The sequence below is a fragment of the Physeter macrocephalus genome, chromosome 2 (genome assembly GCF_002837175.3).
Source record: "Physeter macrocephalus isolate SW-GA chromosome 2, ASM283717v5, whole genome shotgun sequence".
In the NCBI taxonomy this organism is placed as follows: Eukaryota; Metazoa; Chordata; class Mammalia; order Artiodactyla; family Physeteridae; genus Physeter; species Physeter macrocephalus.
Window position 1 is genome coordinate 120,754,295 of NC_041215.1, and position 15,561 is coordinate 120,769,855.

At 56.8% G+C, this 15,561-nt stretch overlaps 3 protein-coding genes across 11 annotated transcripts in view; all 3 read left to right on the forward strand.

Moving 5' to 3' along the window:
- SPEG (striated muscle enriched protein kinase) overlaps positions 1 to 1,146 on the forward strand; it is a 51,130-nt gene extending 49,984 nt beyond the window's left edge. For both annotated transcript variants that reach the window (XM_055090117.1, XM_055090109.1), the window contains exon 42: positions 81 to 1,146. In XM_055090117.1, the coding sequence (XP_054946092.1) occupies positions 81 to 273 (193 nt within the window). In that variant the 3' untranslated portion in view covers positions 274 to 1,146. The remainder of the gene's footprint in view (positions 1 to 80) is intronic.
- Positions 1,147 to 2,714: 1,568 nt separating this feature from the next.
- On the forward strand, positions 2,715 to 5,531 carry SPEGNB (SPEG neighbor). Its single transcript, XM_007122417.3, has 5 exons — positions 2,715 to 3,477; positions 3,603 to 3,730; positions 4,074 to 4,381; positions 4,972 to 5,113; positions 5,308 to 5,531. Exons 2-5 carry the CDS (start codon positions 3,603 to 3,605, stop codon positions 5,444 to 5,446), a joined length of 717 nt encoding a protein of 238 aa, XP_007122479.2. The 5' UTR covers positions 2,715 to 3,477; the 3' UTR covers positions 5,447 to 5,531.
- Positions 5,532 to 6,123: 592 nt separating this feature from the next.
- Positions 6,124 to 15,191, forward strand: GMPPA (GDP-mannose pyrophosphorylase A). Of its 8 annotated transcripts, none has more exons than XM_055090123.1 (13): positions 6,124 to 6,193; positions 7,059 to 7,119; positions 7,225 to 7,322; positions 8,424 to 8,527; positions 8,796 to 8,982; positions 9,340 to 9,399; positions 10,454 to 10,584; positions 11,720 to 11,854; positions 11,968 to 12,065; positions 12,147 to 12,280; positions 12,459 to 12,551; positions 12,674 to 12,842; positions 14,892 to 15,191. In XM_055090123.1, exons 2-13 carry the CDS (start codon positions 7,080 to 7,082, stop codon positions 14,990 to 14,992), a joined length of 1,350 nt encoding a protein of 449 aa, XP_054946098.1. In that variant the 5' UTR covers positions 6,124 to 6,193; positions 7,059 to 7,079; the 3' UTR covers positions 14,993 to 15,191. The 8 variants fall into 8 exon arrangements, with proteins under 8 accessions (XP_054946098.1, XP_054946102.1, XP_007122476.1 ...); XM_055090127.1 differs by having other exon boundaries at positions 6,142 to 6,193; positions 7,065 to 7,119; positions 12,234 to 12,280; XM_007122414.3 differs by having other exon boundaries at positions 6,165 to 6,434; positions 7,065 to 7,119; positions 12,234 to 12,280.
- The last annotated feature ends 370 nt before the right edge of the window (positions 15,192 to 15,561 follow it).

Consider the following 15,561-nt stretch of genomic DNA (forward strand, 5'->3'; position numbering starts at 1 on the left):
AGCCCTCTGGGAGGGTGGGGCCCCCTCCCTGCTCTGGGAGCCACGCCTGCAGGCTCACTGTCCCTGGCTTCCCCTGGCAGGAGCCGGCCCTCCCTGCAGGACTGCCTAGCCCACCCATGGCTGCAGGACGCCTACCTGATGAAGCTGCGCCGCCAGACGCTCACCTTCACCACCAACCGGCTCAAGGAGTTCCTGGGCGAGCAGCAGCGCCGCCGGGCCGAGGCTGCCACCCGTCACAAGGTGCTGCTCCGCTCCTACCCAGGCAGCCCCTAGTGGCTCGGACCACAGCCCGGCCTCGGGCTTCGACTCGGGGTTCCTGCTGACGCCCCCTGGACATTCCAGGGCCCACGCTGAGCCGGGTGGGCCCGGGGCTTTGGACACCAGCAGCAGCGACATCCGGCCGGGCTATTACCTCATGGACCTGCGGGGACAGAGACCCCGGGCTTTGGCCAGTGCCACCCGGCCAGAGCCAGAGTGGGAGACCCGTTGTCCAGGCTGGGTGGGGTCAGGAACAGGAAGAGAGGCAAGAAGGAAATGGGCAAGTGACGAGGAAATGAAGATGAGGAATAGGGAAGGGGAGACTCTCGGAAGGTTCTGGGGGAGAGAGACAGTGCATCTGGGGGAGAACCAACCCAGGAGGGTTGGGAGTGGCTGAAGAGGAGGAAAAGGGGGGAGACCAGGCTGTCTACAGGCCATGGGCTGGGAGTGTCAGTGAAGCAGGGACAGGACATGTAGACAGTGCCAGGAAGCCAGAGCCAGTGTGTGAGAGAGGGCGGTGAGGTGGGGGAGGGAGAGGAGAGATGACTCAGGTGGGGCTGGGGTGGCCAGCTGCCAGCATCCCCAGCAGGAGAAGCATGGAGGGCTGAAGGCTGGAAGTGGTGGTCTCTTGAGCCAGCGCTCTCCTCCTATCCCAGTGGATGCAGCTCTGGGCACTGTGCTGGCCCGAGGACGTTCTCATCACCTCTCCGTGGCCTTCGCCCTTCTGCCCAGTAATATTTATTTATTTATTGACTTTTATGAAGTCTCTCTGCCATCCAGTCCCTACCGCCTATGTTGTCCTGACCATCCCCCAAGCCATTCAGCTGTCTGTGCAGCTGTCTGTCTGTCTGTCTGTCACAAGGAAAATAAAAACGGCAAGCAGCAGGACCTATGTGTGTGGTCTATGGGGAGGGATGGCTAGGGGTACAGGGGGTGCACGATGCTGGGGGTACTGGGACAGGGGCATTCCAGCCTTCTCCAGGCCAGTGAGAGCCAAGGTAGACTAGCTAGCACCTCGGGACCTTCCTACCCCACCCCTTGACCCTCCTGGCCCCTCACCTCTCCCTTATTCCTAGAGGGAGGAAAGATGTAGGTCTGTTGCTCCATCTGAAGTTTCTGGAATCCTGGCAGGACCACTGAATCCCCACCACCGCCCTCTAACCAGACTGGTGGCCCCCACCTCTTCTCACATGTTCCATCATCACAACTGGGAGGGCGCTGGGCTCTGGAATAGACCAGCCCACACCCCAGTGCCCGCTCAGCCTTCTGCACTCTGCCCGGGAGACAGGGCAGCTCTGGTCCTGACCCCTGGGGCAGAGGGGGTTTCATCATGATGATCGGTCAGAGCAGGATGTGTGAAGAGCTATAGAGGAAACCAGGACAGGCCCACGTGCCCACGCTCTCAGTGTTGGAGCACCAATCAGGACACATGGGGTACCAGCTGCACAGGGCAGCTGTGAGTGCGCTGGTTGGTGTGTCTGCCGTGATGGGGCTGTAGACGAGCATTTTCCTAGGGCCCAGGGACACTCAGTCTGGACCTTCTTAGTCCCATGGCAAGCCAGGGGTCCACTGGGGGCTAAGGGGCCTTGACTCTAAGTGCCCCCTGCGGTGCCACAGAAGGGTCACTGGGTCCTATAACTGAGCTGCCCTGCCCTGAGGGGGGGGGAGGGGGAGCCAGTTCTTGTGTCCTGAGGGACTTTTCCGCCCACCCCTCCTCCCATTGCAGCTCTGCTCTTGGCAATGTAAAAGGAATAAAGGCTTTCACCATGAGCAGAGGGGGCTGGTGCTGGTGTGCTGCTGATTGAGGCTGACGGCCCCTTGGATGTAGCCCAAACAACCCTTTGCCCAGCCTACCCCAGTCTCTCTGGCTTCCCAGGACCCCAGGGAAGAGGCAAGCCCCATCATCATAAAATAAGAGGATATTAAAGCCAGCTGGAAGGGGCCAGAGGGACACCTTTCCCACCTGCCATTTTAGCGATGAAGATATACAGTTTGCCTGTGAGAATCTCTAATCCCCTACACGCTGCAAGTGTTTTCATATAAAAATCAGGTGCCTGAACTCATATCTTGGTAAATGGTAAAATTCTTCTCCCGTCCCCCCTCTGATCTTGAGCTTCCTTCTCATCTCCATTGGAAATGGCATGTGAACTGCTTGTTCCAAACCCGGAGGAGCAAAGGTAATTTATGTCAGCAGAGCCATGTCAAAACTGCTCTGATCAAAAGGTGACAGCGCTCCGCACCTGGGCAGGCAGTTACAATGAATAGAAGCAAGGCTTACCTGGTGCCCTGGCCTGGGCAGACTGGACTCCAGGCAAGTCTCAGAGGGATTAACCCCTTCATCCCATGCCCCTACGCACCAGCTGATGCCCAGAGAGGGAGCTTGGCTTGGGCAGACCTAGAGTTTTAGAGTCAGTATTAGTGCCAATCTCCGGGGACAGTGTAGCCCAGCCGGACCCGACCGTGTCACATGGAGGGGAGTGAGTGGGAATGGGGTGGCAGGAGAGGATGCTGTTCTCAAAAATCTTTAAGGTCCCCTCTAGGTTTATCTCAGTTTACCACCAGGAGGCACAAGTGTGGAAATGACAACCCTAGACTCCTGGGGTGGGGGGAGTAAGGCGCTTCCGGATTGGTTCTGACTGCCACGTGGCCCTCTCATAATTGGCTAGATGGACGCTGAAGTCCATCGCTATTCTGGCTTCAGTCAAGGGCACCTCCACAAACACTCACACCCCTTCACTGACTGTGTCTGGGAAGGACACGTTGTCCCACTGTCCAGGGACTGACCTGAGTATAAACTACCCCAGCAAGGAGCTGAGTCTCTTGTCAACCTGAGGCCTTGTCTGGTCCTCCTGGGAGTGGGATGGCTACCTCCTGCTCTGGGAGGGCATGGGGCCACATCCAGCTGCCCAGCTGTCAGGGCGCTGACGTGTGATGCACCCCAGAGCCGCTCGGGTTTCCCCCCCGGGGCTGCCCCAGTGGCTGAGTTAGCATCCCGGGCATCCTCAGGCTAAATAAGGAGCCTGTTTGGGTCAGGGGGCGGGGGCTGGGGTCCCCAGGGGCTTGGGGCAACCATGCCAAACAAGGCAAGGAGAGGAGCGATGTATAAAACCTGGGCCTGGGGCTGAGAACCTGCCCGCGCCCTTACTGTGCCATCTGGAGGGGCTCCGTGCCTCCTGCTACACAGCCAGTGGACCCGAGTCCTGAAGTCGACCCCTCACGGTGAGTTCAGATCCTCAGGTCAGCCCTAGACACTCCCATGTCGGGAGATGTTCTGAATCCGAGGGAAAGGGCTGAAGTTTGGAGTCTCTGTGTCAGCCTAGACCCCTTTGTCTTCTGTCCCCCAGATGTCCAAAGCAGCTCCTGCCAAAAAACCAGTGGCTGCAGCCCCGCCTCCAGGATGTACCCTGGATATCAAGGACCCCCAGGTCCAGAGGGCGGCCATTCGCATCCAGGCCTCTTACCGGGGCCACAGGTGAGGGGGAACCCTGGAGAGCCTCTGGAGGAAGGGAGCTGGAGCTGCAGAACGCTCATGACTGCATTTGGGGGATGGATGGGGGCTGAGCACAGTGTCATGGACCACTAGGGTCACTGGACTTAGGGGAGAGCAGTTACTGAGGTTGGAAGGGTGGCTGACACAGTAGACAATTTTATTGGGGTAACAATTCAGTAGCCATCACCTTCCCTACCCACCCCCAATGTTTAAGCGTCTAGTGGGCTGAGGGGGTGGGCAGGGGACGGGGTACGGATGCACAGGGCTGCAGGCCGGCCGGGGCCGTGTCATGGGAGCTCTGGGCCCTGACCTGGGCCGCGGGTAGGTCCCGGAAGGAGCTGCGCGAGAAGGGACCGCCGCGAGTGCTGGAGCCGCTGAAGGATGTGGTGCTGATTGAGGGCAGCGCGGCTAAGCTGACTTGCCGCATTTCGGCTTTCCCGGACCCATTCATCCGCTGGAGCAAGGACGGCAAGGAGCTGCGCGACGGGCCCAAGTATCGCTACGTCTTCGAGGACCCTGACGTAGTCGCACTGGTGGTGCGCGACGGCGAGCTGGCAGACCTGGGCCAGTACAGCATCAACGTAACCAACCCCTTCGGCCAGTGCTCCGACTCGGCACGCATCTTCGTGGAAGGTAACGCGCGCCCTGGGTGCAGTGCCACCGTGCAGAGCAGCACCACACAGCGGGCGGCCGCAGCCGGCTCCAGCCGCGTTCACCTCTGAGCCTTGCCGAGTCCGGATGGAGATGTGGCCCAGCCCCGGCACAGCCTAAGGCGCAGAACAGGGCGCAGCGCCGGCCGCGCCTAGTCCTTTCCTACCCCCAGAATTCTGTCCCATACAGCCTAAGAAGTCCGCTATGGGCTTCAGTCACTCGCTTCCAGGGCCTCAAGGTCACAGCGAGCCAGAAGCAGAGCCAGGGTTAGAGCCCTGGTCTTCTGGCTCTCAGCCCAGGGCAATTTCCAAGGTGCCGCCAGATGCGTGAACATTCCCGGACTTTCAGCCCTAGAATCTCTTTTGATCCTCCCTTCACCTCTGCGAAGGGCAGGATTAGTCCCGTTTGACAGTTGAGGAGATGATGCCCCAGAGAGGCTAAAGACTTGCTCAATGTCACACAGCGAGCTTAAATCCGTCTCCTATTTAGAGCCGGGTATTAGCTGGGGAGGTGATGCCCCTGCCCGCCTCACCTCTAGGTTCCTCACTGGGTGGCCCTTTCCCTTCCTCTAGTACCGGCGAAGATTCAGAAGGGACCGGATAACACTAAGGCGCGCAAAGGCACCACGGTAACGCTGACTGCAGAGATCATGGGCGAGCCTGCGCCCGACGTGGGCTGGACCAAGGACTGGGAGGACATCGATGAGGACGACAGGTGTGTGTGGGGGGGCGGGACTTGCAGCAAGGACCGCGCCTGGAGCAGGGGCTTGGGCGGGCGGGGCCCAGAAACTGGAGGGAGTGGGATGGGGGCGGGGAATTTGGGAGGCGAAGAACAGAGCTGGATAATTAGCCCGACCAGGGCGCGCGTAAACTGACCGCAGGCCCTGCCCTCCCCTTCTTCCCACCTAGAGTGTTCTTCGAGATCGGCAGTACCACCACGACGCTGACTATCCGCCGGGCCACGCCTGAGGACAGCGGCAAGTACGAGGTGTACGTGGAGAACAGCCTGGGCATGGACCAGAGCTTCGCTCGCGTGGACGTGGCCTGAAAGGGACCCTCAGACCCTTCACCCTGGCTGGAGCCCCGGGTGGGTGGGACAGACAACCCTCCTTCATCTTGCTTAATAAAGCTGCTCTCGCTGACCCTCCGCGTCTATTCGGTTCTTTTGAGACGCCATTTCCACTGCATTTGCACCCACGCTTTATTCCCAGACCTACACCCCAAGGTCACAGAATGTTGGGGTCAGAATGTTTGGGGAGTGCCTCGTCCAGTGCTTCATTCTGCAGACAGTAAATCTGAGATAGAACTTCTCTCACGGTCAAAAGTTTCTTCACTTCCCAGACAGACTGGCAGAGGAGTCTACGACTCCGCCTTCCCTTCTTTTGTATACCTCAAGCCCCACCCTCTCCTGGGGGTTTGCACTCTGGGCCCTCCCATTTCAAGGCTGGCCACCCCCCCGCTCAGGTCTCTAGCCTCGCTCTTCCCTGTGACCCGGCTCTAGGCTTTGGCTGGTACCCCTGGGCCCTTTCCTAGACAGCTTAGGTCCTAATCTTAAATTCCAACCTCTGCTTCTCAGGCGCCATCCCTCTTATTTATATCCGACCCTAGATTCCTTGGCCACGCCCCCGTACTTTCCCATAAATCCCACCTCCTCCCTCGGTTAGAAAGCAAGGAGATAGTAAGAACTACAATTCCCGGCAGACTCCGCGAAGGAGCTCTCGCGACTTGCGAGAAGACACGTGCGCGGAAGGAGCAAGCAGTAGTGGGCGACAGATCTGGCAAAAGGGAACTAGTGGTAAAGGGAGCCGGTGGAGGGGCGGCGAAAGGGCAAGAGGGCAGAGGACGGACGGTAGCCCGAGAGAGGCTCGGAGGCCTCGGCTGGCTCTCCGCACTAACGCTCTTGTGTTGGTTCCACAACCCCTGGCTGCGCGAGGCTAGGGTTTATTAGAGTCAGTTGTGGTGTTCAGAGGGGCAGCAATCAGTTCTCCGAATCCAGAGATTGAGTACTTGTCGTCAGTATCGGTACTCAGGGCTTGGTAGGTTCGGTGTTTGGGATGCTAAAGGAATCTGTCTTTTGAGTCAGGGTCCATCACCTAGAGATTGGTTTTAGGATTCAGGTTCAGCGTATATAGGTTTTTTTGCTAGGATTTGGGATGCATCAGATGCAGATCAGTATTAGTTCAGTACTTGGGATTCATTCTTAGGATTGTAGTTAAATATTTGGGGCTCACTCAGGGTCTGGGGTTCAGTATTCAGGGTTCACTATTGGGGTTCAGGGCTTAACATCTCGAGTGAGGATGCAACAATTGGGAATCGGTGGGTTTGGGGTTCGAGAAGGGCTTCTCTTTCTGAGTTTCTGAGTTTGCTGAATTTGTGGCCAGAGGGAAGTCTGTTAGGGGTCAAATTGTGGTGTGTGAATTTCAGAATTTGGGTGAAATCCCTGTGGGGTTTGAAGGCTGCCTGGAGGCTGGGCTAGGATTTGAGTTGTGTGGGATTTGTGAGGTGTTGTGTACGGGGCAGGTCTATATTGAACTTCGGATTTGCATCCTCCGAGGGGACTAAGTGTTGCTATTTGGGGGTTGGGAGCTTGGTTGGGGTATGAGTCAGGTTCCTGGGTTGGGGTGTGAGATCTGAGCCTGACTTCTGTGTTGGGATTTGAGGTTTAGGTAGCAGTCGCCATCATGCTCAAAGCTGTGATTCTGATTGGAGGCCCTCAAAAGGGTGAGGAGCCAGGGGAATTGGGGGAGGAGGTTGGGCTGGAGTGGCTGGTGGGGTGGGGACAGAGGGAGGCAGGAAGCTGAAATGTGCTTCTTTCTCCTCTCCCAGGGACTCGCTTCAGGCCTTTGTCATTTGAGGTGCCCAAACCACTGTTTCCTGTGGCGGGGGTCCCTATGATCCAGCACCACATTGAGGCTTGTGCCCAGGTAACCCCATAGGCTCCCCTCTCCCACTTCACTTCCTGCTCATCTCCTTCTTGCTGTATTTCCCCCTTTTCCAACCATGACCTTCCCACAGGGACCACCATTTATAAGTGAAAATGTGAATGTCGCCCCCTGGAGTTGTGCGGTACAGCTGCTCCGCTGTCTTCATCTAACCTAGTGTCTCCTCTGGCCTCGTGCTCAGATTGCACTCCTATTTTTTTTTTTTTTTTTTTGCCGTACGCGGGCCTCTCACTGCTGTGGCCTCTGCCGTCGCGGAACACAGGCTCCGGACGCGCAGGCTCAGCGGCCATGGCTCACGGGCCCAGCCCCGAGCGGCATGTGGGATCCTCCCGGACCGGGGCACGAACCCGTGTCCCCTGCATCGGCAGGCGGACTCTCAACCACTGCGCCACCAGGGAAGCCCCACTCCTATTTTTAAGGCATGGAATGCGAGATCAGGCAAGACTCTTAGAGACAATTTACCACTGCAGCAGGGGGAACCTTAATGATAGCAAAACACAGAACTCATACCTTTGCTCACTGTGGAGCTAATTTCTTTATTGCTTTTGATTGAGGCAGGCATGGTTTCATTTGAATCCAGTCTCTGCCTCCTGTAAGGACTTGAGCAAATTTCCCATCCTTTTGAGCCTTAGTTTCCTTATTTGTAAAGTGGAGGTGATTAGACCTGCTTTGTGGGGTGGCGAAGCTTGCAATGAGGTTTGTCAAGTGCCTTGTACAATGTAGGCACCTGATAAATGATATCCTCATCTTAAGCTCAAATTGACACATAATAAATATGGGGGGAAAATTATGGGTTACTCTTTAACGCAGCTTGGTAGGCAAAATCTTCCCTAGGGTGAGCCCCAATTCAGATGTGAGGGGGCAGGGGATAATAGAATAATAAAAGGTTAAAAGATCAGGGACTGAGACTTCCTCCAACTTCCTCATTGTCCAGAGGAGAAAACGGGCCAGAGTGGGAAAGTGAGTGCCCAGGGGCCCCATAGCTGAGAATGAAACTGGTCTCTCCAGACTTATGGGCCAGTACCAGGGATTTCTCCCTCCTATCAGATTTTTTTTTCTTCCAACCTCTTCCCTTGTCCCCAGGTCCCTGAGATGCAGGAGATTCTGCTTATTGGCTTCTACCAACCTGATGAGCCCCTTACCCGGTTCCTAGAAGCTGCCCAGCAGGAGTTTAATCTTCCGATCAGGTGTTTGTGCACACATGCTGTGTGGGGCTGGGGGGTCAGTGCCTTAAGCCTCTGGTTCTCGGGAGTGGGGTGAGTCAGCATTCGCCAGACTTCACCCTCACACACTAGGAGGATTCCTATTTGGGCATCTTTGAATCCCTGAGTATATTGCCTTCTGTGTGGGCCTCGGGCAGGTATAACCCTGGGAGCAGGAGGAGTCAGGTGCCCAGGCTCCTGGTATCTGTCTCTTCTGATCTCACTGAGCTGGCCCTGGGGTCCCTGGGGACAGGTACCTGCAAGAATTTGCCCCCCTGGGCACAGGGGGTGGTCTCTACCATTTCCGGGACCAAATTCTGGCTGGAGGCCCCGAAGCCTTTTTCGTGCTCAACGCTGACGTCTGCTCCGACTTCCCCTTGAGCACTATGTTGGATGTCCACAGACACCAGCCTCACCCGTTCTTGCTCCTTGGCACCACGGTGAGGGGGCCAGGGGGGCTGGAGGGTGCAGAGGGGGTGATCCAGAAAGGTTTCTGGAATGCAGGATGTCAGGGAGGCAGGGGCAGCCCAGGCGGTGGGATCAGGCATCAGGAGGGAGATGTGCCTGAAACCGCAGCAGTGGTGGAGGTGGTGGTGGGGACCCCAAGCCCTTTGGCTGCTCAGCAGTAGGGAGCGGGCGAGGAGTGGCGGCAGCTGTCACATCTCACCCTTGCTGAAGCCCTGTCCACAGCAGCAGAGATGCGTGCCAGGTGCTATAGGAGAGGGAAAGAAAGAAAGAGAAAACAGACCTTGCTGCCGTGGAGCTGGCAGGTCACTCTCGGTGTGTCTGTCTTTCAGGCTAACAGGACACAATCCCTCAACTACGGCTGCATCGTAGAGAATCCACAGACGCATGAGGTGAGAGCAGAGAGGGGGCTGGCTGGGCGCTTGCTCTGTGTATCATCATTCCCACTCCGCCTCTAGAGAATGCTGGAATGCTTTGGGATGGGCCCCAGTCTTGTCAAGCAGGTGGGGCATACCCTCAGTTGTTCATCCTATATCCCTTCTAGAGAGATCGTTGAGAGTGAAGGGGTAACAGTAGATGAATGATCAGGGTGCTATGAGAGCGCAAAAGGAGGCCCAACCCAGCCTTGTCTGGGTGGGAGAGGGGAGGGCTCCCTGGAGAAGGCAAGGTCTGAGCTGAGTTTCAGATTTGTTTAGATGACGGAGACAGGAAGGCATTGCAGGTAGAGGGACCAGCATGTGCAAAGGCCAGGAGGCAGGAAACAGCATGCCTCCAGAATTATGGAGGGAGGAGCATAATCAGCAAGGCAGAGGGTCTCTGTCCTTGTGTGAAGCTCCCTGCCCCTGAGCCTGACTGACTTTCATGCACCCCTTTTATTTGTTCAAGCTTTAGTATTAAAAATACATGTAAACACACACATACACACATGAATTTTTTTTTTTGTTGAAGTTCTGTGCTAGGCACTAGCTAGGGGTGAGGGAAACACAGCCGAACGACAATCCCTGCTTCTCAGGAACCCTTGGACTAGTGGGAGAAACAGTCAAAAACCAACCATCGCAAATGATACAAGTGCTACTGGTGAGGTGTGGCCAGAGGCCAGGGGTGCCCAGACCTGAGAAGCCAACTCTGGGGCAGAGTGGACTCATAGAGGAAGTGACAATGCCAGCTGGGTTTTGAAAGCCGCGTTTTCCAGATGAAGAGATGGGAAGGGACATTCCCAGTGCAGGCGTGCAATAGCATGGAGTTGTGTTCTGGAAGCTCTGGGAGGTGGGGAGGAGAAAGGCCTGTATTTCAGACTTATCTTGAAGGTGAAGGCCAGCGGCAAGATGCAGTCTGCATTTTAGGAAGACCGGTCCGGCAGCAGCGGGGAGGACCTGGAGGTCAGAGGGTCTTAGGGGTGATGGCAGTGGCCTCTCCTCTACTGACCCCAGCCCACTGTGTCCTCAGGTCCTGCACTACGTGGAGAAACCCAGCACTTTTGTCAGTGACATCATCAACTGTGGCATCTATCTCTTTTCCCCGGAAGCCCTGAAGCCCCTTCGGGATGTCTTCCAGCGTAATCAGCAGGATGGGCAACTGTGAGGCAGGCCCCATGGCCCTGAGACCCCAAGTGCCCCCGGTCACAGACCGCCCCCCCCAAGTCTCTGCAGGCTCCATCTCCACCCGCTCACCTTCCTTCCCCTTCTCATCTCTACTTGTCCTCTCCAGCTGAGCCGCCCAGTCCCTCCCTTCCTAACCTCATTCTGTCCCTCTTCCTTATCCATCCCAGTTCCTCTTCTGTCACTGCCTGCCCACTCCCCTTCTGGTCCATTGGTCTCAAGCCCTGAGTGTCCCAGAGACGCCTTTTAGAACAGACGGCAACACACACAGTTGGGTGCACACAGGCTTGACACACACACAGACACACACGCACACAGACACACACACTCTTGAGACACACACACACACACACACACTCTCTCTCTCTCTCTCAGGCTGAGTGCCCCAGAGCACACACACAGACACACACACACAGACACACACACGCACACTCTCAGGCTGAGTGCCCCAGAGCCCTGCTCGCCACAAGCCACAGTCCAGGGTCATCCTCCTAGGCCTGGAACCTGTTCCTTTCTGTGGATGCCTGCCTTTGCTCCCTTCTCCCCTGCCCGTCTCCCCATCTCAAGCCTCATTCACTCATCACCATCTTCTCCCTCCCACCCATCTCTCTGCTTCTCTCTCCATCTCCCCCGGCCTCTCTGTTTCTGCTGAGCTGGCATCTCCACCATCTCTCTCTCTCTCTCTCTCTTCTCTCTCTCTCTGTGACTGTCTCTGCCCCCACCAGCTGCCTTCCTCTGGGGTGAGTCTGTCTGTGTTTCATTCCATCCGGTGAGTGAGAGGGAGGGTGACCGGAGGCGGGGTTCAGAGGAGTGAATGGGGTGGGGGAGAATGGGAAAAGGTGGGGAATCCAGGTCTGGTCAAACTCCATCTGGATGTGGGGCAGGATGAGCAGCAGGTCTGTGCCTGGGGACACAGACAGCTCAGGGAGGAGCGGAGGTGATGCGTATGAGGGTGATGGGAGAGCTTCCTGGGGTGTGAGCATCCTTTTGGAGCAGATCTGACCAGACCTGGAGAGGTGGTGGGATTCACTCTCATTCCTATCCCCAAGAGACTGTTGGCCCCTGGTTGGGCTCAGCTGGGGAACTGATGTCAGCATCCCTTCCTCTGTGCCAGGGAGGACTCGTCAGGCTTGTGGCCTGGGGCAGGTACCATCCGCCTGGAGCAGGATGTGTTCTCCGCCCTGGCCGGGCAGGGCCAGATCTATGTGCACCTCACTGATGGTATCTGGAGTCAGATCAAGTCTGCAGGGTATGGGAGGGGCCTCTGATGGGGTGGTTGGGTCACCTGGGGGTTGAGACTTCGGGGTGGTGGGCACAGGCCCTGCTGGCCCCTGAGCCCCTGCGCCACTTTCTGGCCCCCAGCTCAGCCCTCTATGCCTCCCGCCTCTATCTGAGCCAGTACCAGCTCACTCACCCAGAACGCCTGGCCAAGCACACCCCAGGGGGTCCACGGATTCGAGGTACCCATCAGGCCCCAATTCCTAACCTGTGCCCCCCAGCCCAGCCCCCTCTCCCTTCTGAGCTGTGACTCCTGACCTTAGATCCAGAGGTGAAGTCTCAATCCCTGCCCTCCCTGAACCAGATGTGGTTTGGGGTATTTGCCCCCAGGTCCTCTCTTCTGCTTCTAGGAAACGTTTACATCCACCCAACAGCCAAGGTGGCCCCATCTGCTGTGGTAAGTGGTGGCCCAGCCCAGGGGAAGCATGGGTGGGGCAGTACAGATACCTCCCCATGCTCGGAGTGGCGGTCTCTCCACTTTGTCACAGCCTGTCCTATGGCCTCAAGCCTTATCTGTTTTATGAGGGGATTGGATTTGGGGCCCTCCAAGGCTATGGTTGTGCTCTTCTCCACAGCTGGGCCCCAACGTCTCCATCGGGGAGGGGGTGACCGTAGGCGAGGGTGTGCGGCTCCGAGAGAGCATCGTCCTCCATGGAGCCACACTGCAGGTAGGCACCCAGGCACGCACAGCAGCCGTGGCGCCCCAAGAGGCTGGGGGGAGGGGTGAGCCCCATGGGCTCTGTATCTGGCCCCTTCTCACCCCCTCACCTCACATCGTCCTGTTTGGCAGGAGCACACGTGTGTTCTGCACAGCATCGTGGGCTGGGGGAGCACCGTGGGGCGCTGGGCCCGCGTGGAGGGTACCCCCAATGACCCCAATCCCAACGACCCCCGAGCCCACATGGACAGCGAGAGCCTATTCAAGGATGGGAAGCTGCTCCCTGCCATCACCATCCTAGGTATGTTTCCCAGGCCCCTAGGCTGTGAGAAACCTCCACAGGTGATGGCCATGCCCTGTGGGAGCGTGTGTGTGTGTGTGTGTGTGTGTGTGTGTGTGTGTGTGTGTGTGAGAGAGACCCCATGAATTCCTGTGTTGAAGACCTGACCCCAGGACCTTGGAACATGACTGTGTTTGGAGAATGGGGTCTCTAAAGAGGTAATTAAGGTAAAATGAGATTGTAAGGATGGACCCTAATCTAATCTGACTGTGTCCTTATAGGAAGAGGAGATTAGGACCTAGATGCACACGGAGGGCCGACCACATAAAGATGGGGGGTGGCAGGGAGGCAGTTGTCTATAAGCCAAGGAATGGTGCTTCAGGAGAAACCAACCCGGCAGACAGTGCAGTCTTGTACTTCCAGCCTCCAGAATTGTGAGAAAATGAATTTCTGTTGTTTAAGCTGCTCAGACTGTGGTACTTTGTTAAGGCAGCCCTGCCCCCCAGCCCCCTGCAAACTAATACACACAGTGTTAGCTAAAACCAGGCCAGCCCACGTGGTCCAGGCCCCATCCCTTCCCCTTCTGCCTCCTCCACAGCCTTGCCTTCTGTCCACAGCTGTCTCTTGGGTAGAAGGGCTATATTTCCAATGGACTCGCCTGCTCGCCAGCCGAGAAATGCCATCCTCTGGAAAGCCAGGTGGCCTCCCGTCCTGTGCAGCCTGTATCCCAGAATTCTCTTGCACAGTCTATTTCCAGAGAACTCACTCGAAAATTCCGAGCTGCCCCATCCATTGCCCCAAGTCTCCTACACACTTACAGCCATTCCCCAACAAATGAATGTCACTTCTATATTATAGAGACAGACCAGATTAGCATTTAGCACAGAAAGGGGCGGCTGCTTCCTTTTTTTTTTTTTTTTTTTTTCAAATCATATAACTCTAAATTACCTTCAATTTCCTAAATGGAATTTGGCTGGAGATTCACTCTGGTATGGAGTAGTCTGTAGTGAGATCATATTATGTTTGGGGAAAACATTCAAATGACCAAGGTAATTAATTTTGCGTAACAGCCAACATATAGCAAGATCCAAAGCCGTAACTCAAAGCCTGCAACCTGCCAGGGCCCCTGGGGCTGATAAGGTTTCTTTCAAAAGACAGCTCCAGGGACCCGTGAAATGCAGAGGTTTTAAAGCTGGAAATGTTGGGTTCTTTCTGTTCCAGCGACAATGGTCATCTTTTCTCAGTAGCTGTCATTTACCGTAGGTTCTCTCCTGGGTTTGGAAAGATGAAAGAAATGCCAGGCCCAGAGGAACATCCTGAATGGGTTTTGCTGGGAGGAATCTTTTGAGAATCAATTCCAAGTATTTAAAATATTTGGTGCTGTTTCAAGAGCTCAGCTTATGATAGGATGGAGCGTGCGTGTGTGTGTGTGTGTGTGTGTGTGTCTGTGTGTGTGCATGTGTGTGTGTGTCTGTGTGTGTGCGTGTGTGTGTGTGTGCGTGTGCGTGTCTGTGTGTGTGCATGTGCCTGTGGGAGCGGGAGCGTGTGTCTGTGTGTGTGCGTGTGTGTGTGTGTGTGATGGCCATGCCCTGTGGGAGCGTGTGTGTGTGAGAGAGATGGCCATGCCCTGTGGGAGCGTGTGTGTGTGTGTGTGTGTGTGTGTGTGAGAGAGATGGCCATGCCCTGTGGGAGCGTGTGTGTGTGTGTGTGATGGCCATGCCCTGTGGGAGCGTGTGTGTGTCTGTGTGTGTGTCTGTGTGTGTGGGAGCATGTGTGTGTGTGTGATGGCCATTCCCTGTGGGAGCGTGTGTGTGTGTCTGTGTGTGTGCGTGTGTGTGTGTGTGATGGCCATGCCCTGTGGGAGCGTGTGTGTGTGTGTGTGTTTATTCCTTTAGCAAACATTTACCCAGTGTCTGCTCTATGCCAGGTGCTGTGTGAGTCACAGGGGGCATGAGGCCAGGGCACAGATGGGCAGGGAGGGAACCCTCCCGGATGGCGGTGGCCCCCAGCTCTTTGCCCCTCGCCTCCCCTCCCCACGGCCTCCCCCTGGTGCCCTTGTCCACACTGCAGGCTGTCGTGTCCGGATCCCTGCCGAGGTGCTCATACTGAACTCGATTGTTCTGCCACACAAGGAGCTGAGCCGCAGCTTCACCAACCAGATCATCCTCTGAGGGGGGCTGCCTGAAGTTCCCCCCAACTCTGATCCGCTCCCCTTGAGGCTCCTGCCTGCATGGCCAGCCTCTGTCCAGGAGGGACCGGAGGAAGCCAGCCAGGCTCTTCCCACGCACATGCACGCGGGGAGCAATGTGGGTGGCCGGGGTACTGGTGGCCTCCCTCTCCAATCCCTAATAAACCCGGGTGAACCTTGGAGCCAGTAAGGACTCCGCTTGTGCCTGGGCTGGGGGTGAGAGTGGAAGCGGGGCGGCTGACTCAGTCCCCCCGACATTAGCATTTAAATTGGAGTCGTTGCTTCGGGCTCATGAATAATGAATCTGGAGCCCTGGTAAATCTCCCCCTCACACTGCCTCAGCCTCTTGCGCTGCTCTGGAGGAAGGCCCTCAAGGCTCCCAGCCGGCTGGCCCCCGCCTTCACCCCTACCCCGACGCTGCCTCCCTGTTCCTCTTCACTGGGCCTGGCTCAGGCTCCAGAGTGGAAGGACTCCGAAGGGAAGGGGGGAGGGTTTCGGTTGGGCAGCGGGGTGCGGGCTGGGAGCGTTGGGCCTGAGCCTAGATCCCCCGGA

Coding starts and splice junctions, on each gene's coding strand:
- GMPPA (XM_055090123.1), top strand. CDS start 7,080: ATGCTCAAAGCTGTGATTCTGATTGGAGGCCCTCAAAAGG. Junction 8,528..8,795: donor GAGTTTAATCTTCCGATCAG/GTGTTTGTGCAC, acceptor CCCTGGGGACAG/GTACCTGCAAGAATTTGCCC. Junction 12,066..12,146: donor AGGGGGTCCACGGATTCGAG/GTACCCATCAGG, acceptor TCCTGACCTTAG/ATCCAGAGGTGAAGTCTCAA.
- SPEGNB (XM_007122417.3), top strand. CDS start 3,603: ATGTCCAAAGCAGCTCCTGCCAAAAAACCAGTGGCTGCAGCCCCGCCT. Junction 3,731..4,073: donor GCCTCTTACCGGGGCCACAG/GTGAGGGGGAAC, acceptor GGCCGCGGGTAG/GTCCCGGAAGGAGCTGCGCG. Junction 5,114..5,307: donor GACATCGATGAGGACGACAG/GTGTGTGTGGGG, acceptor CTTCCCACCTAG/AGTGTTCTTCGAGATCGGCA.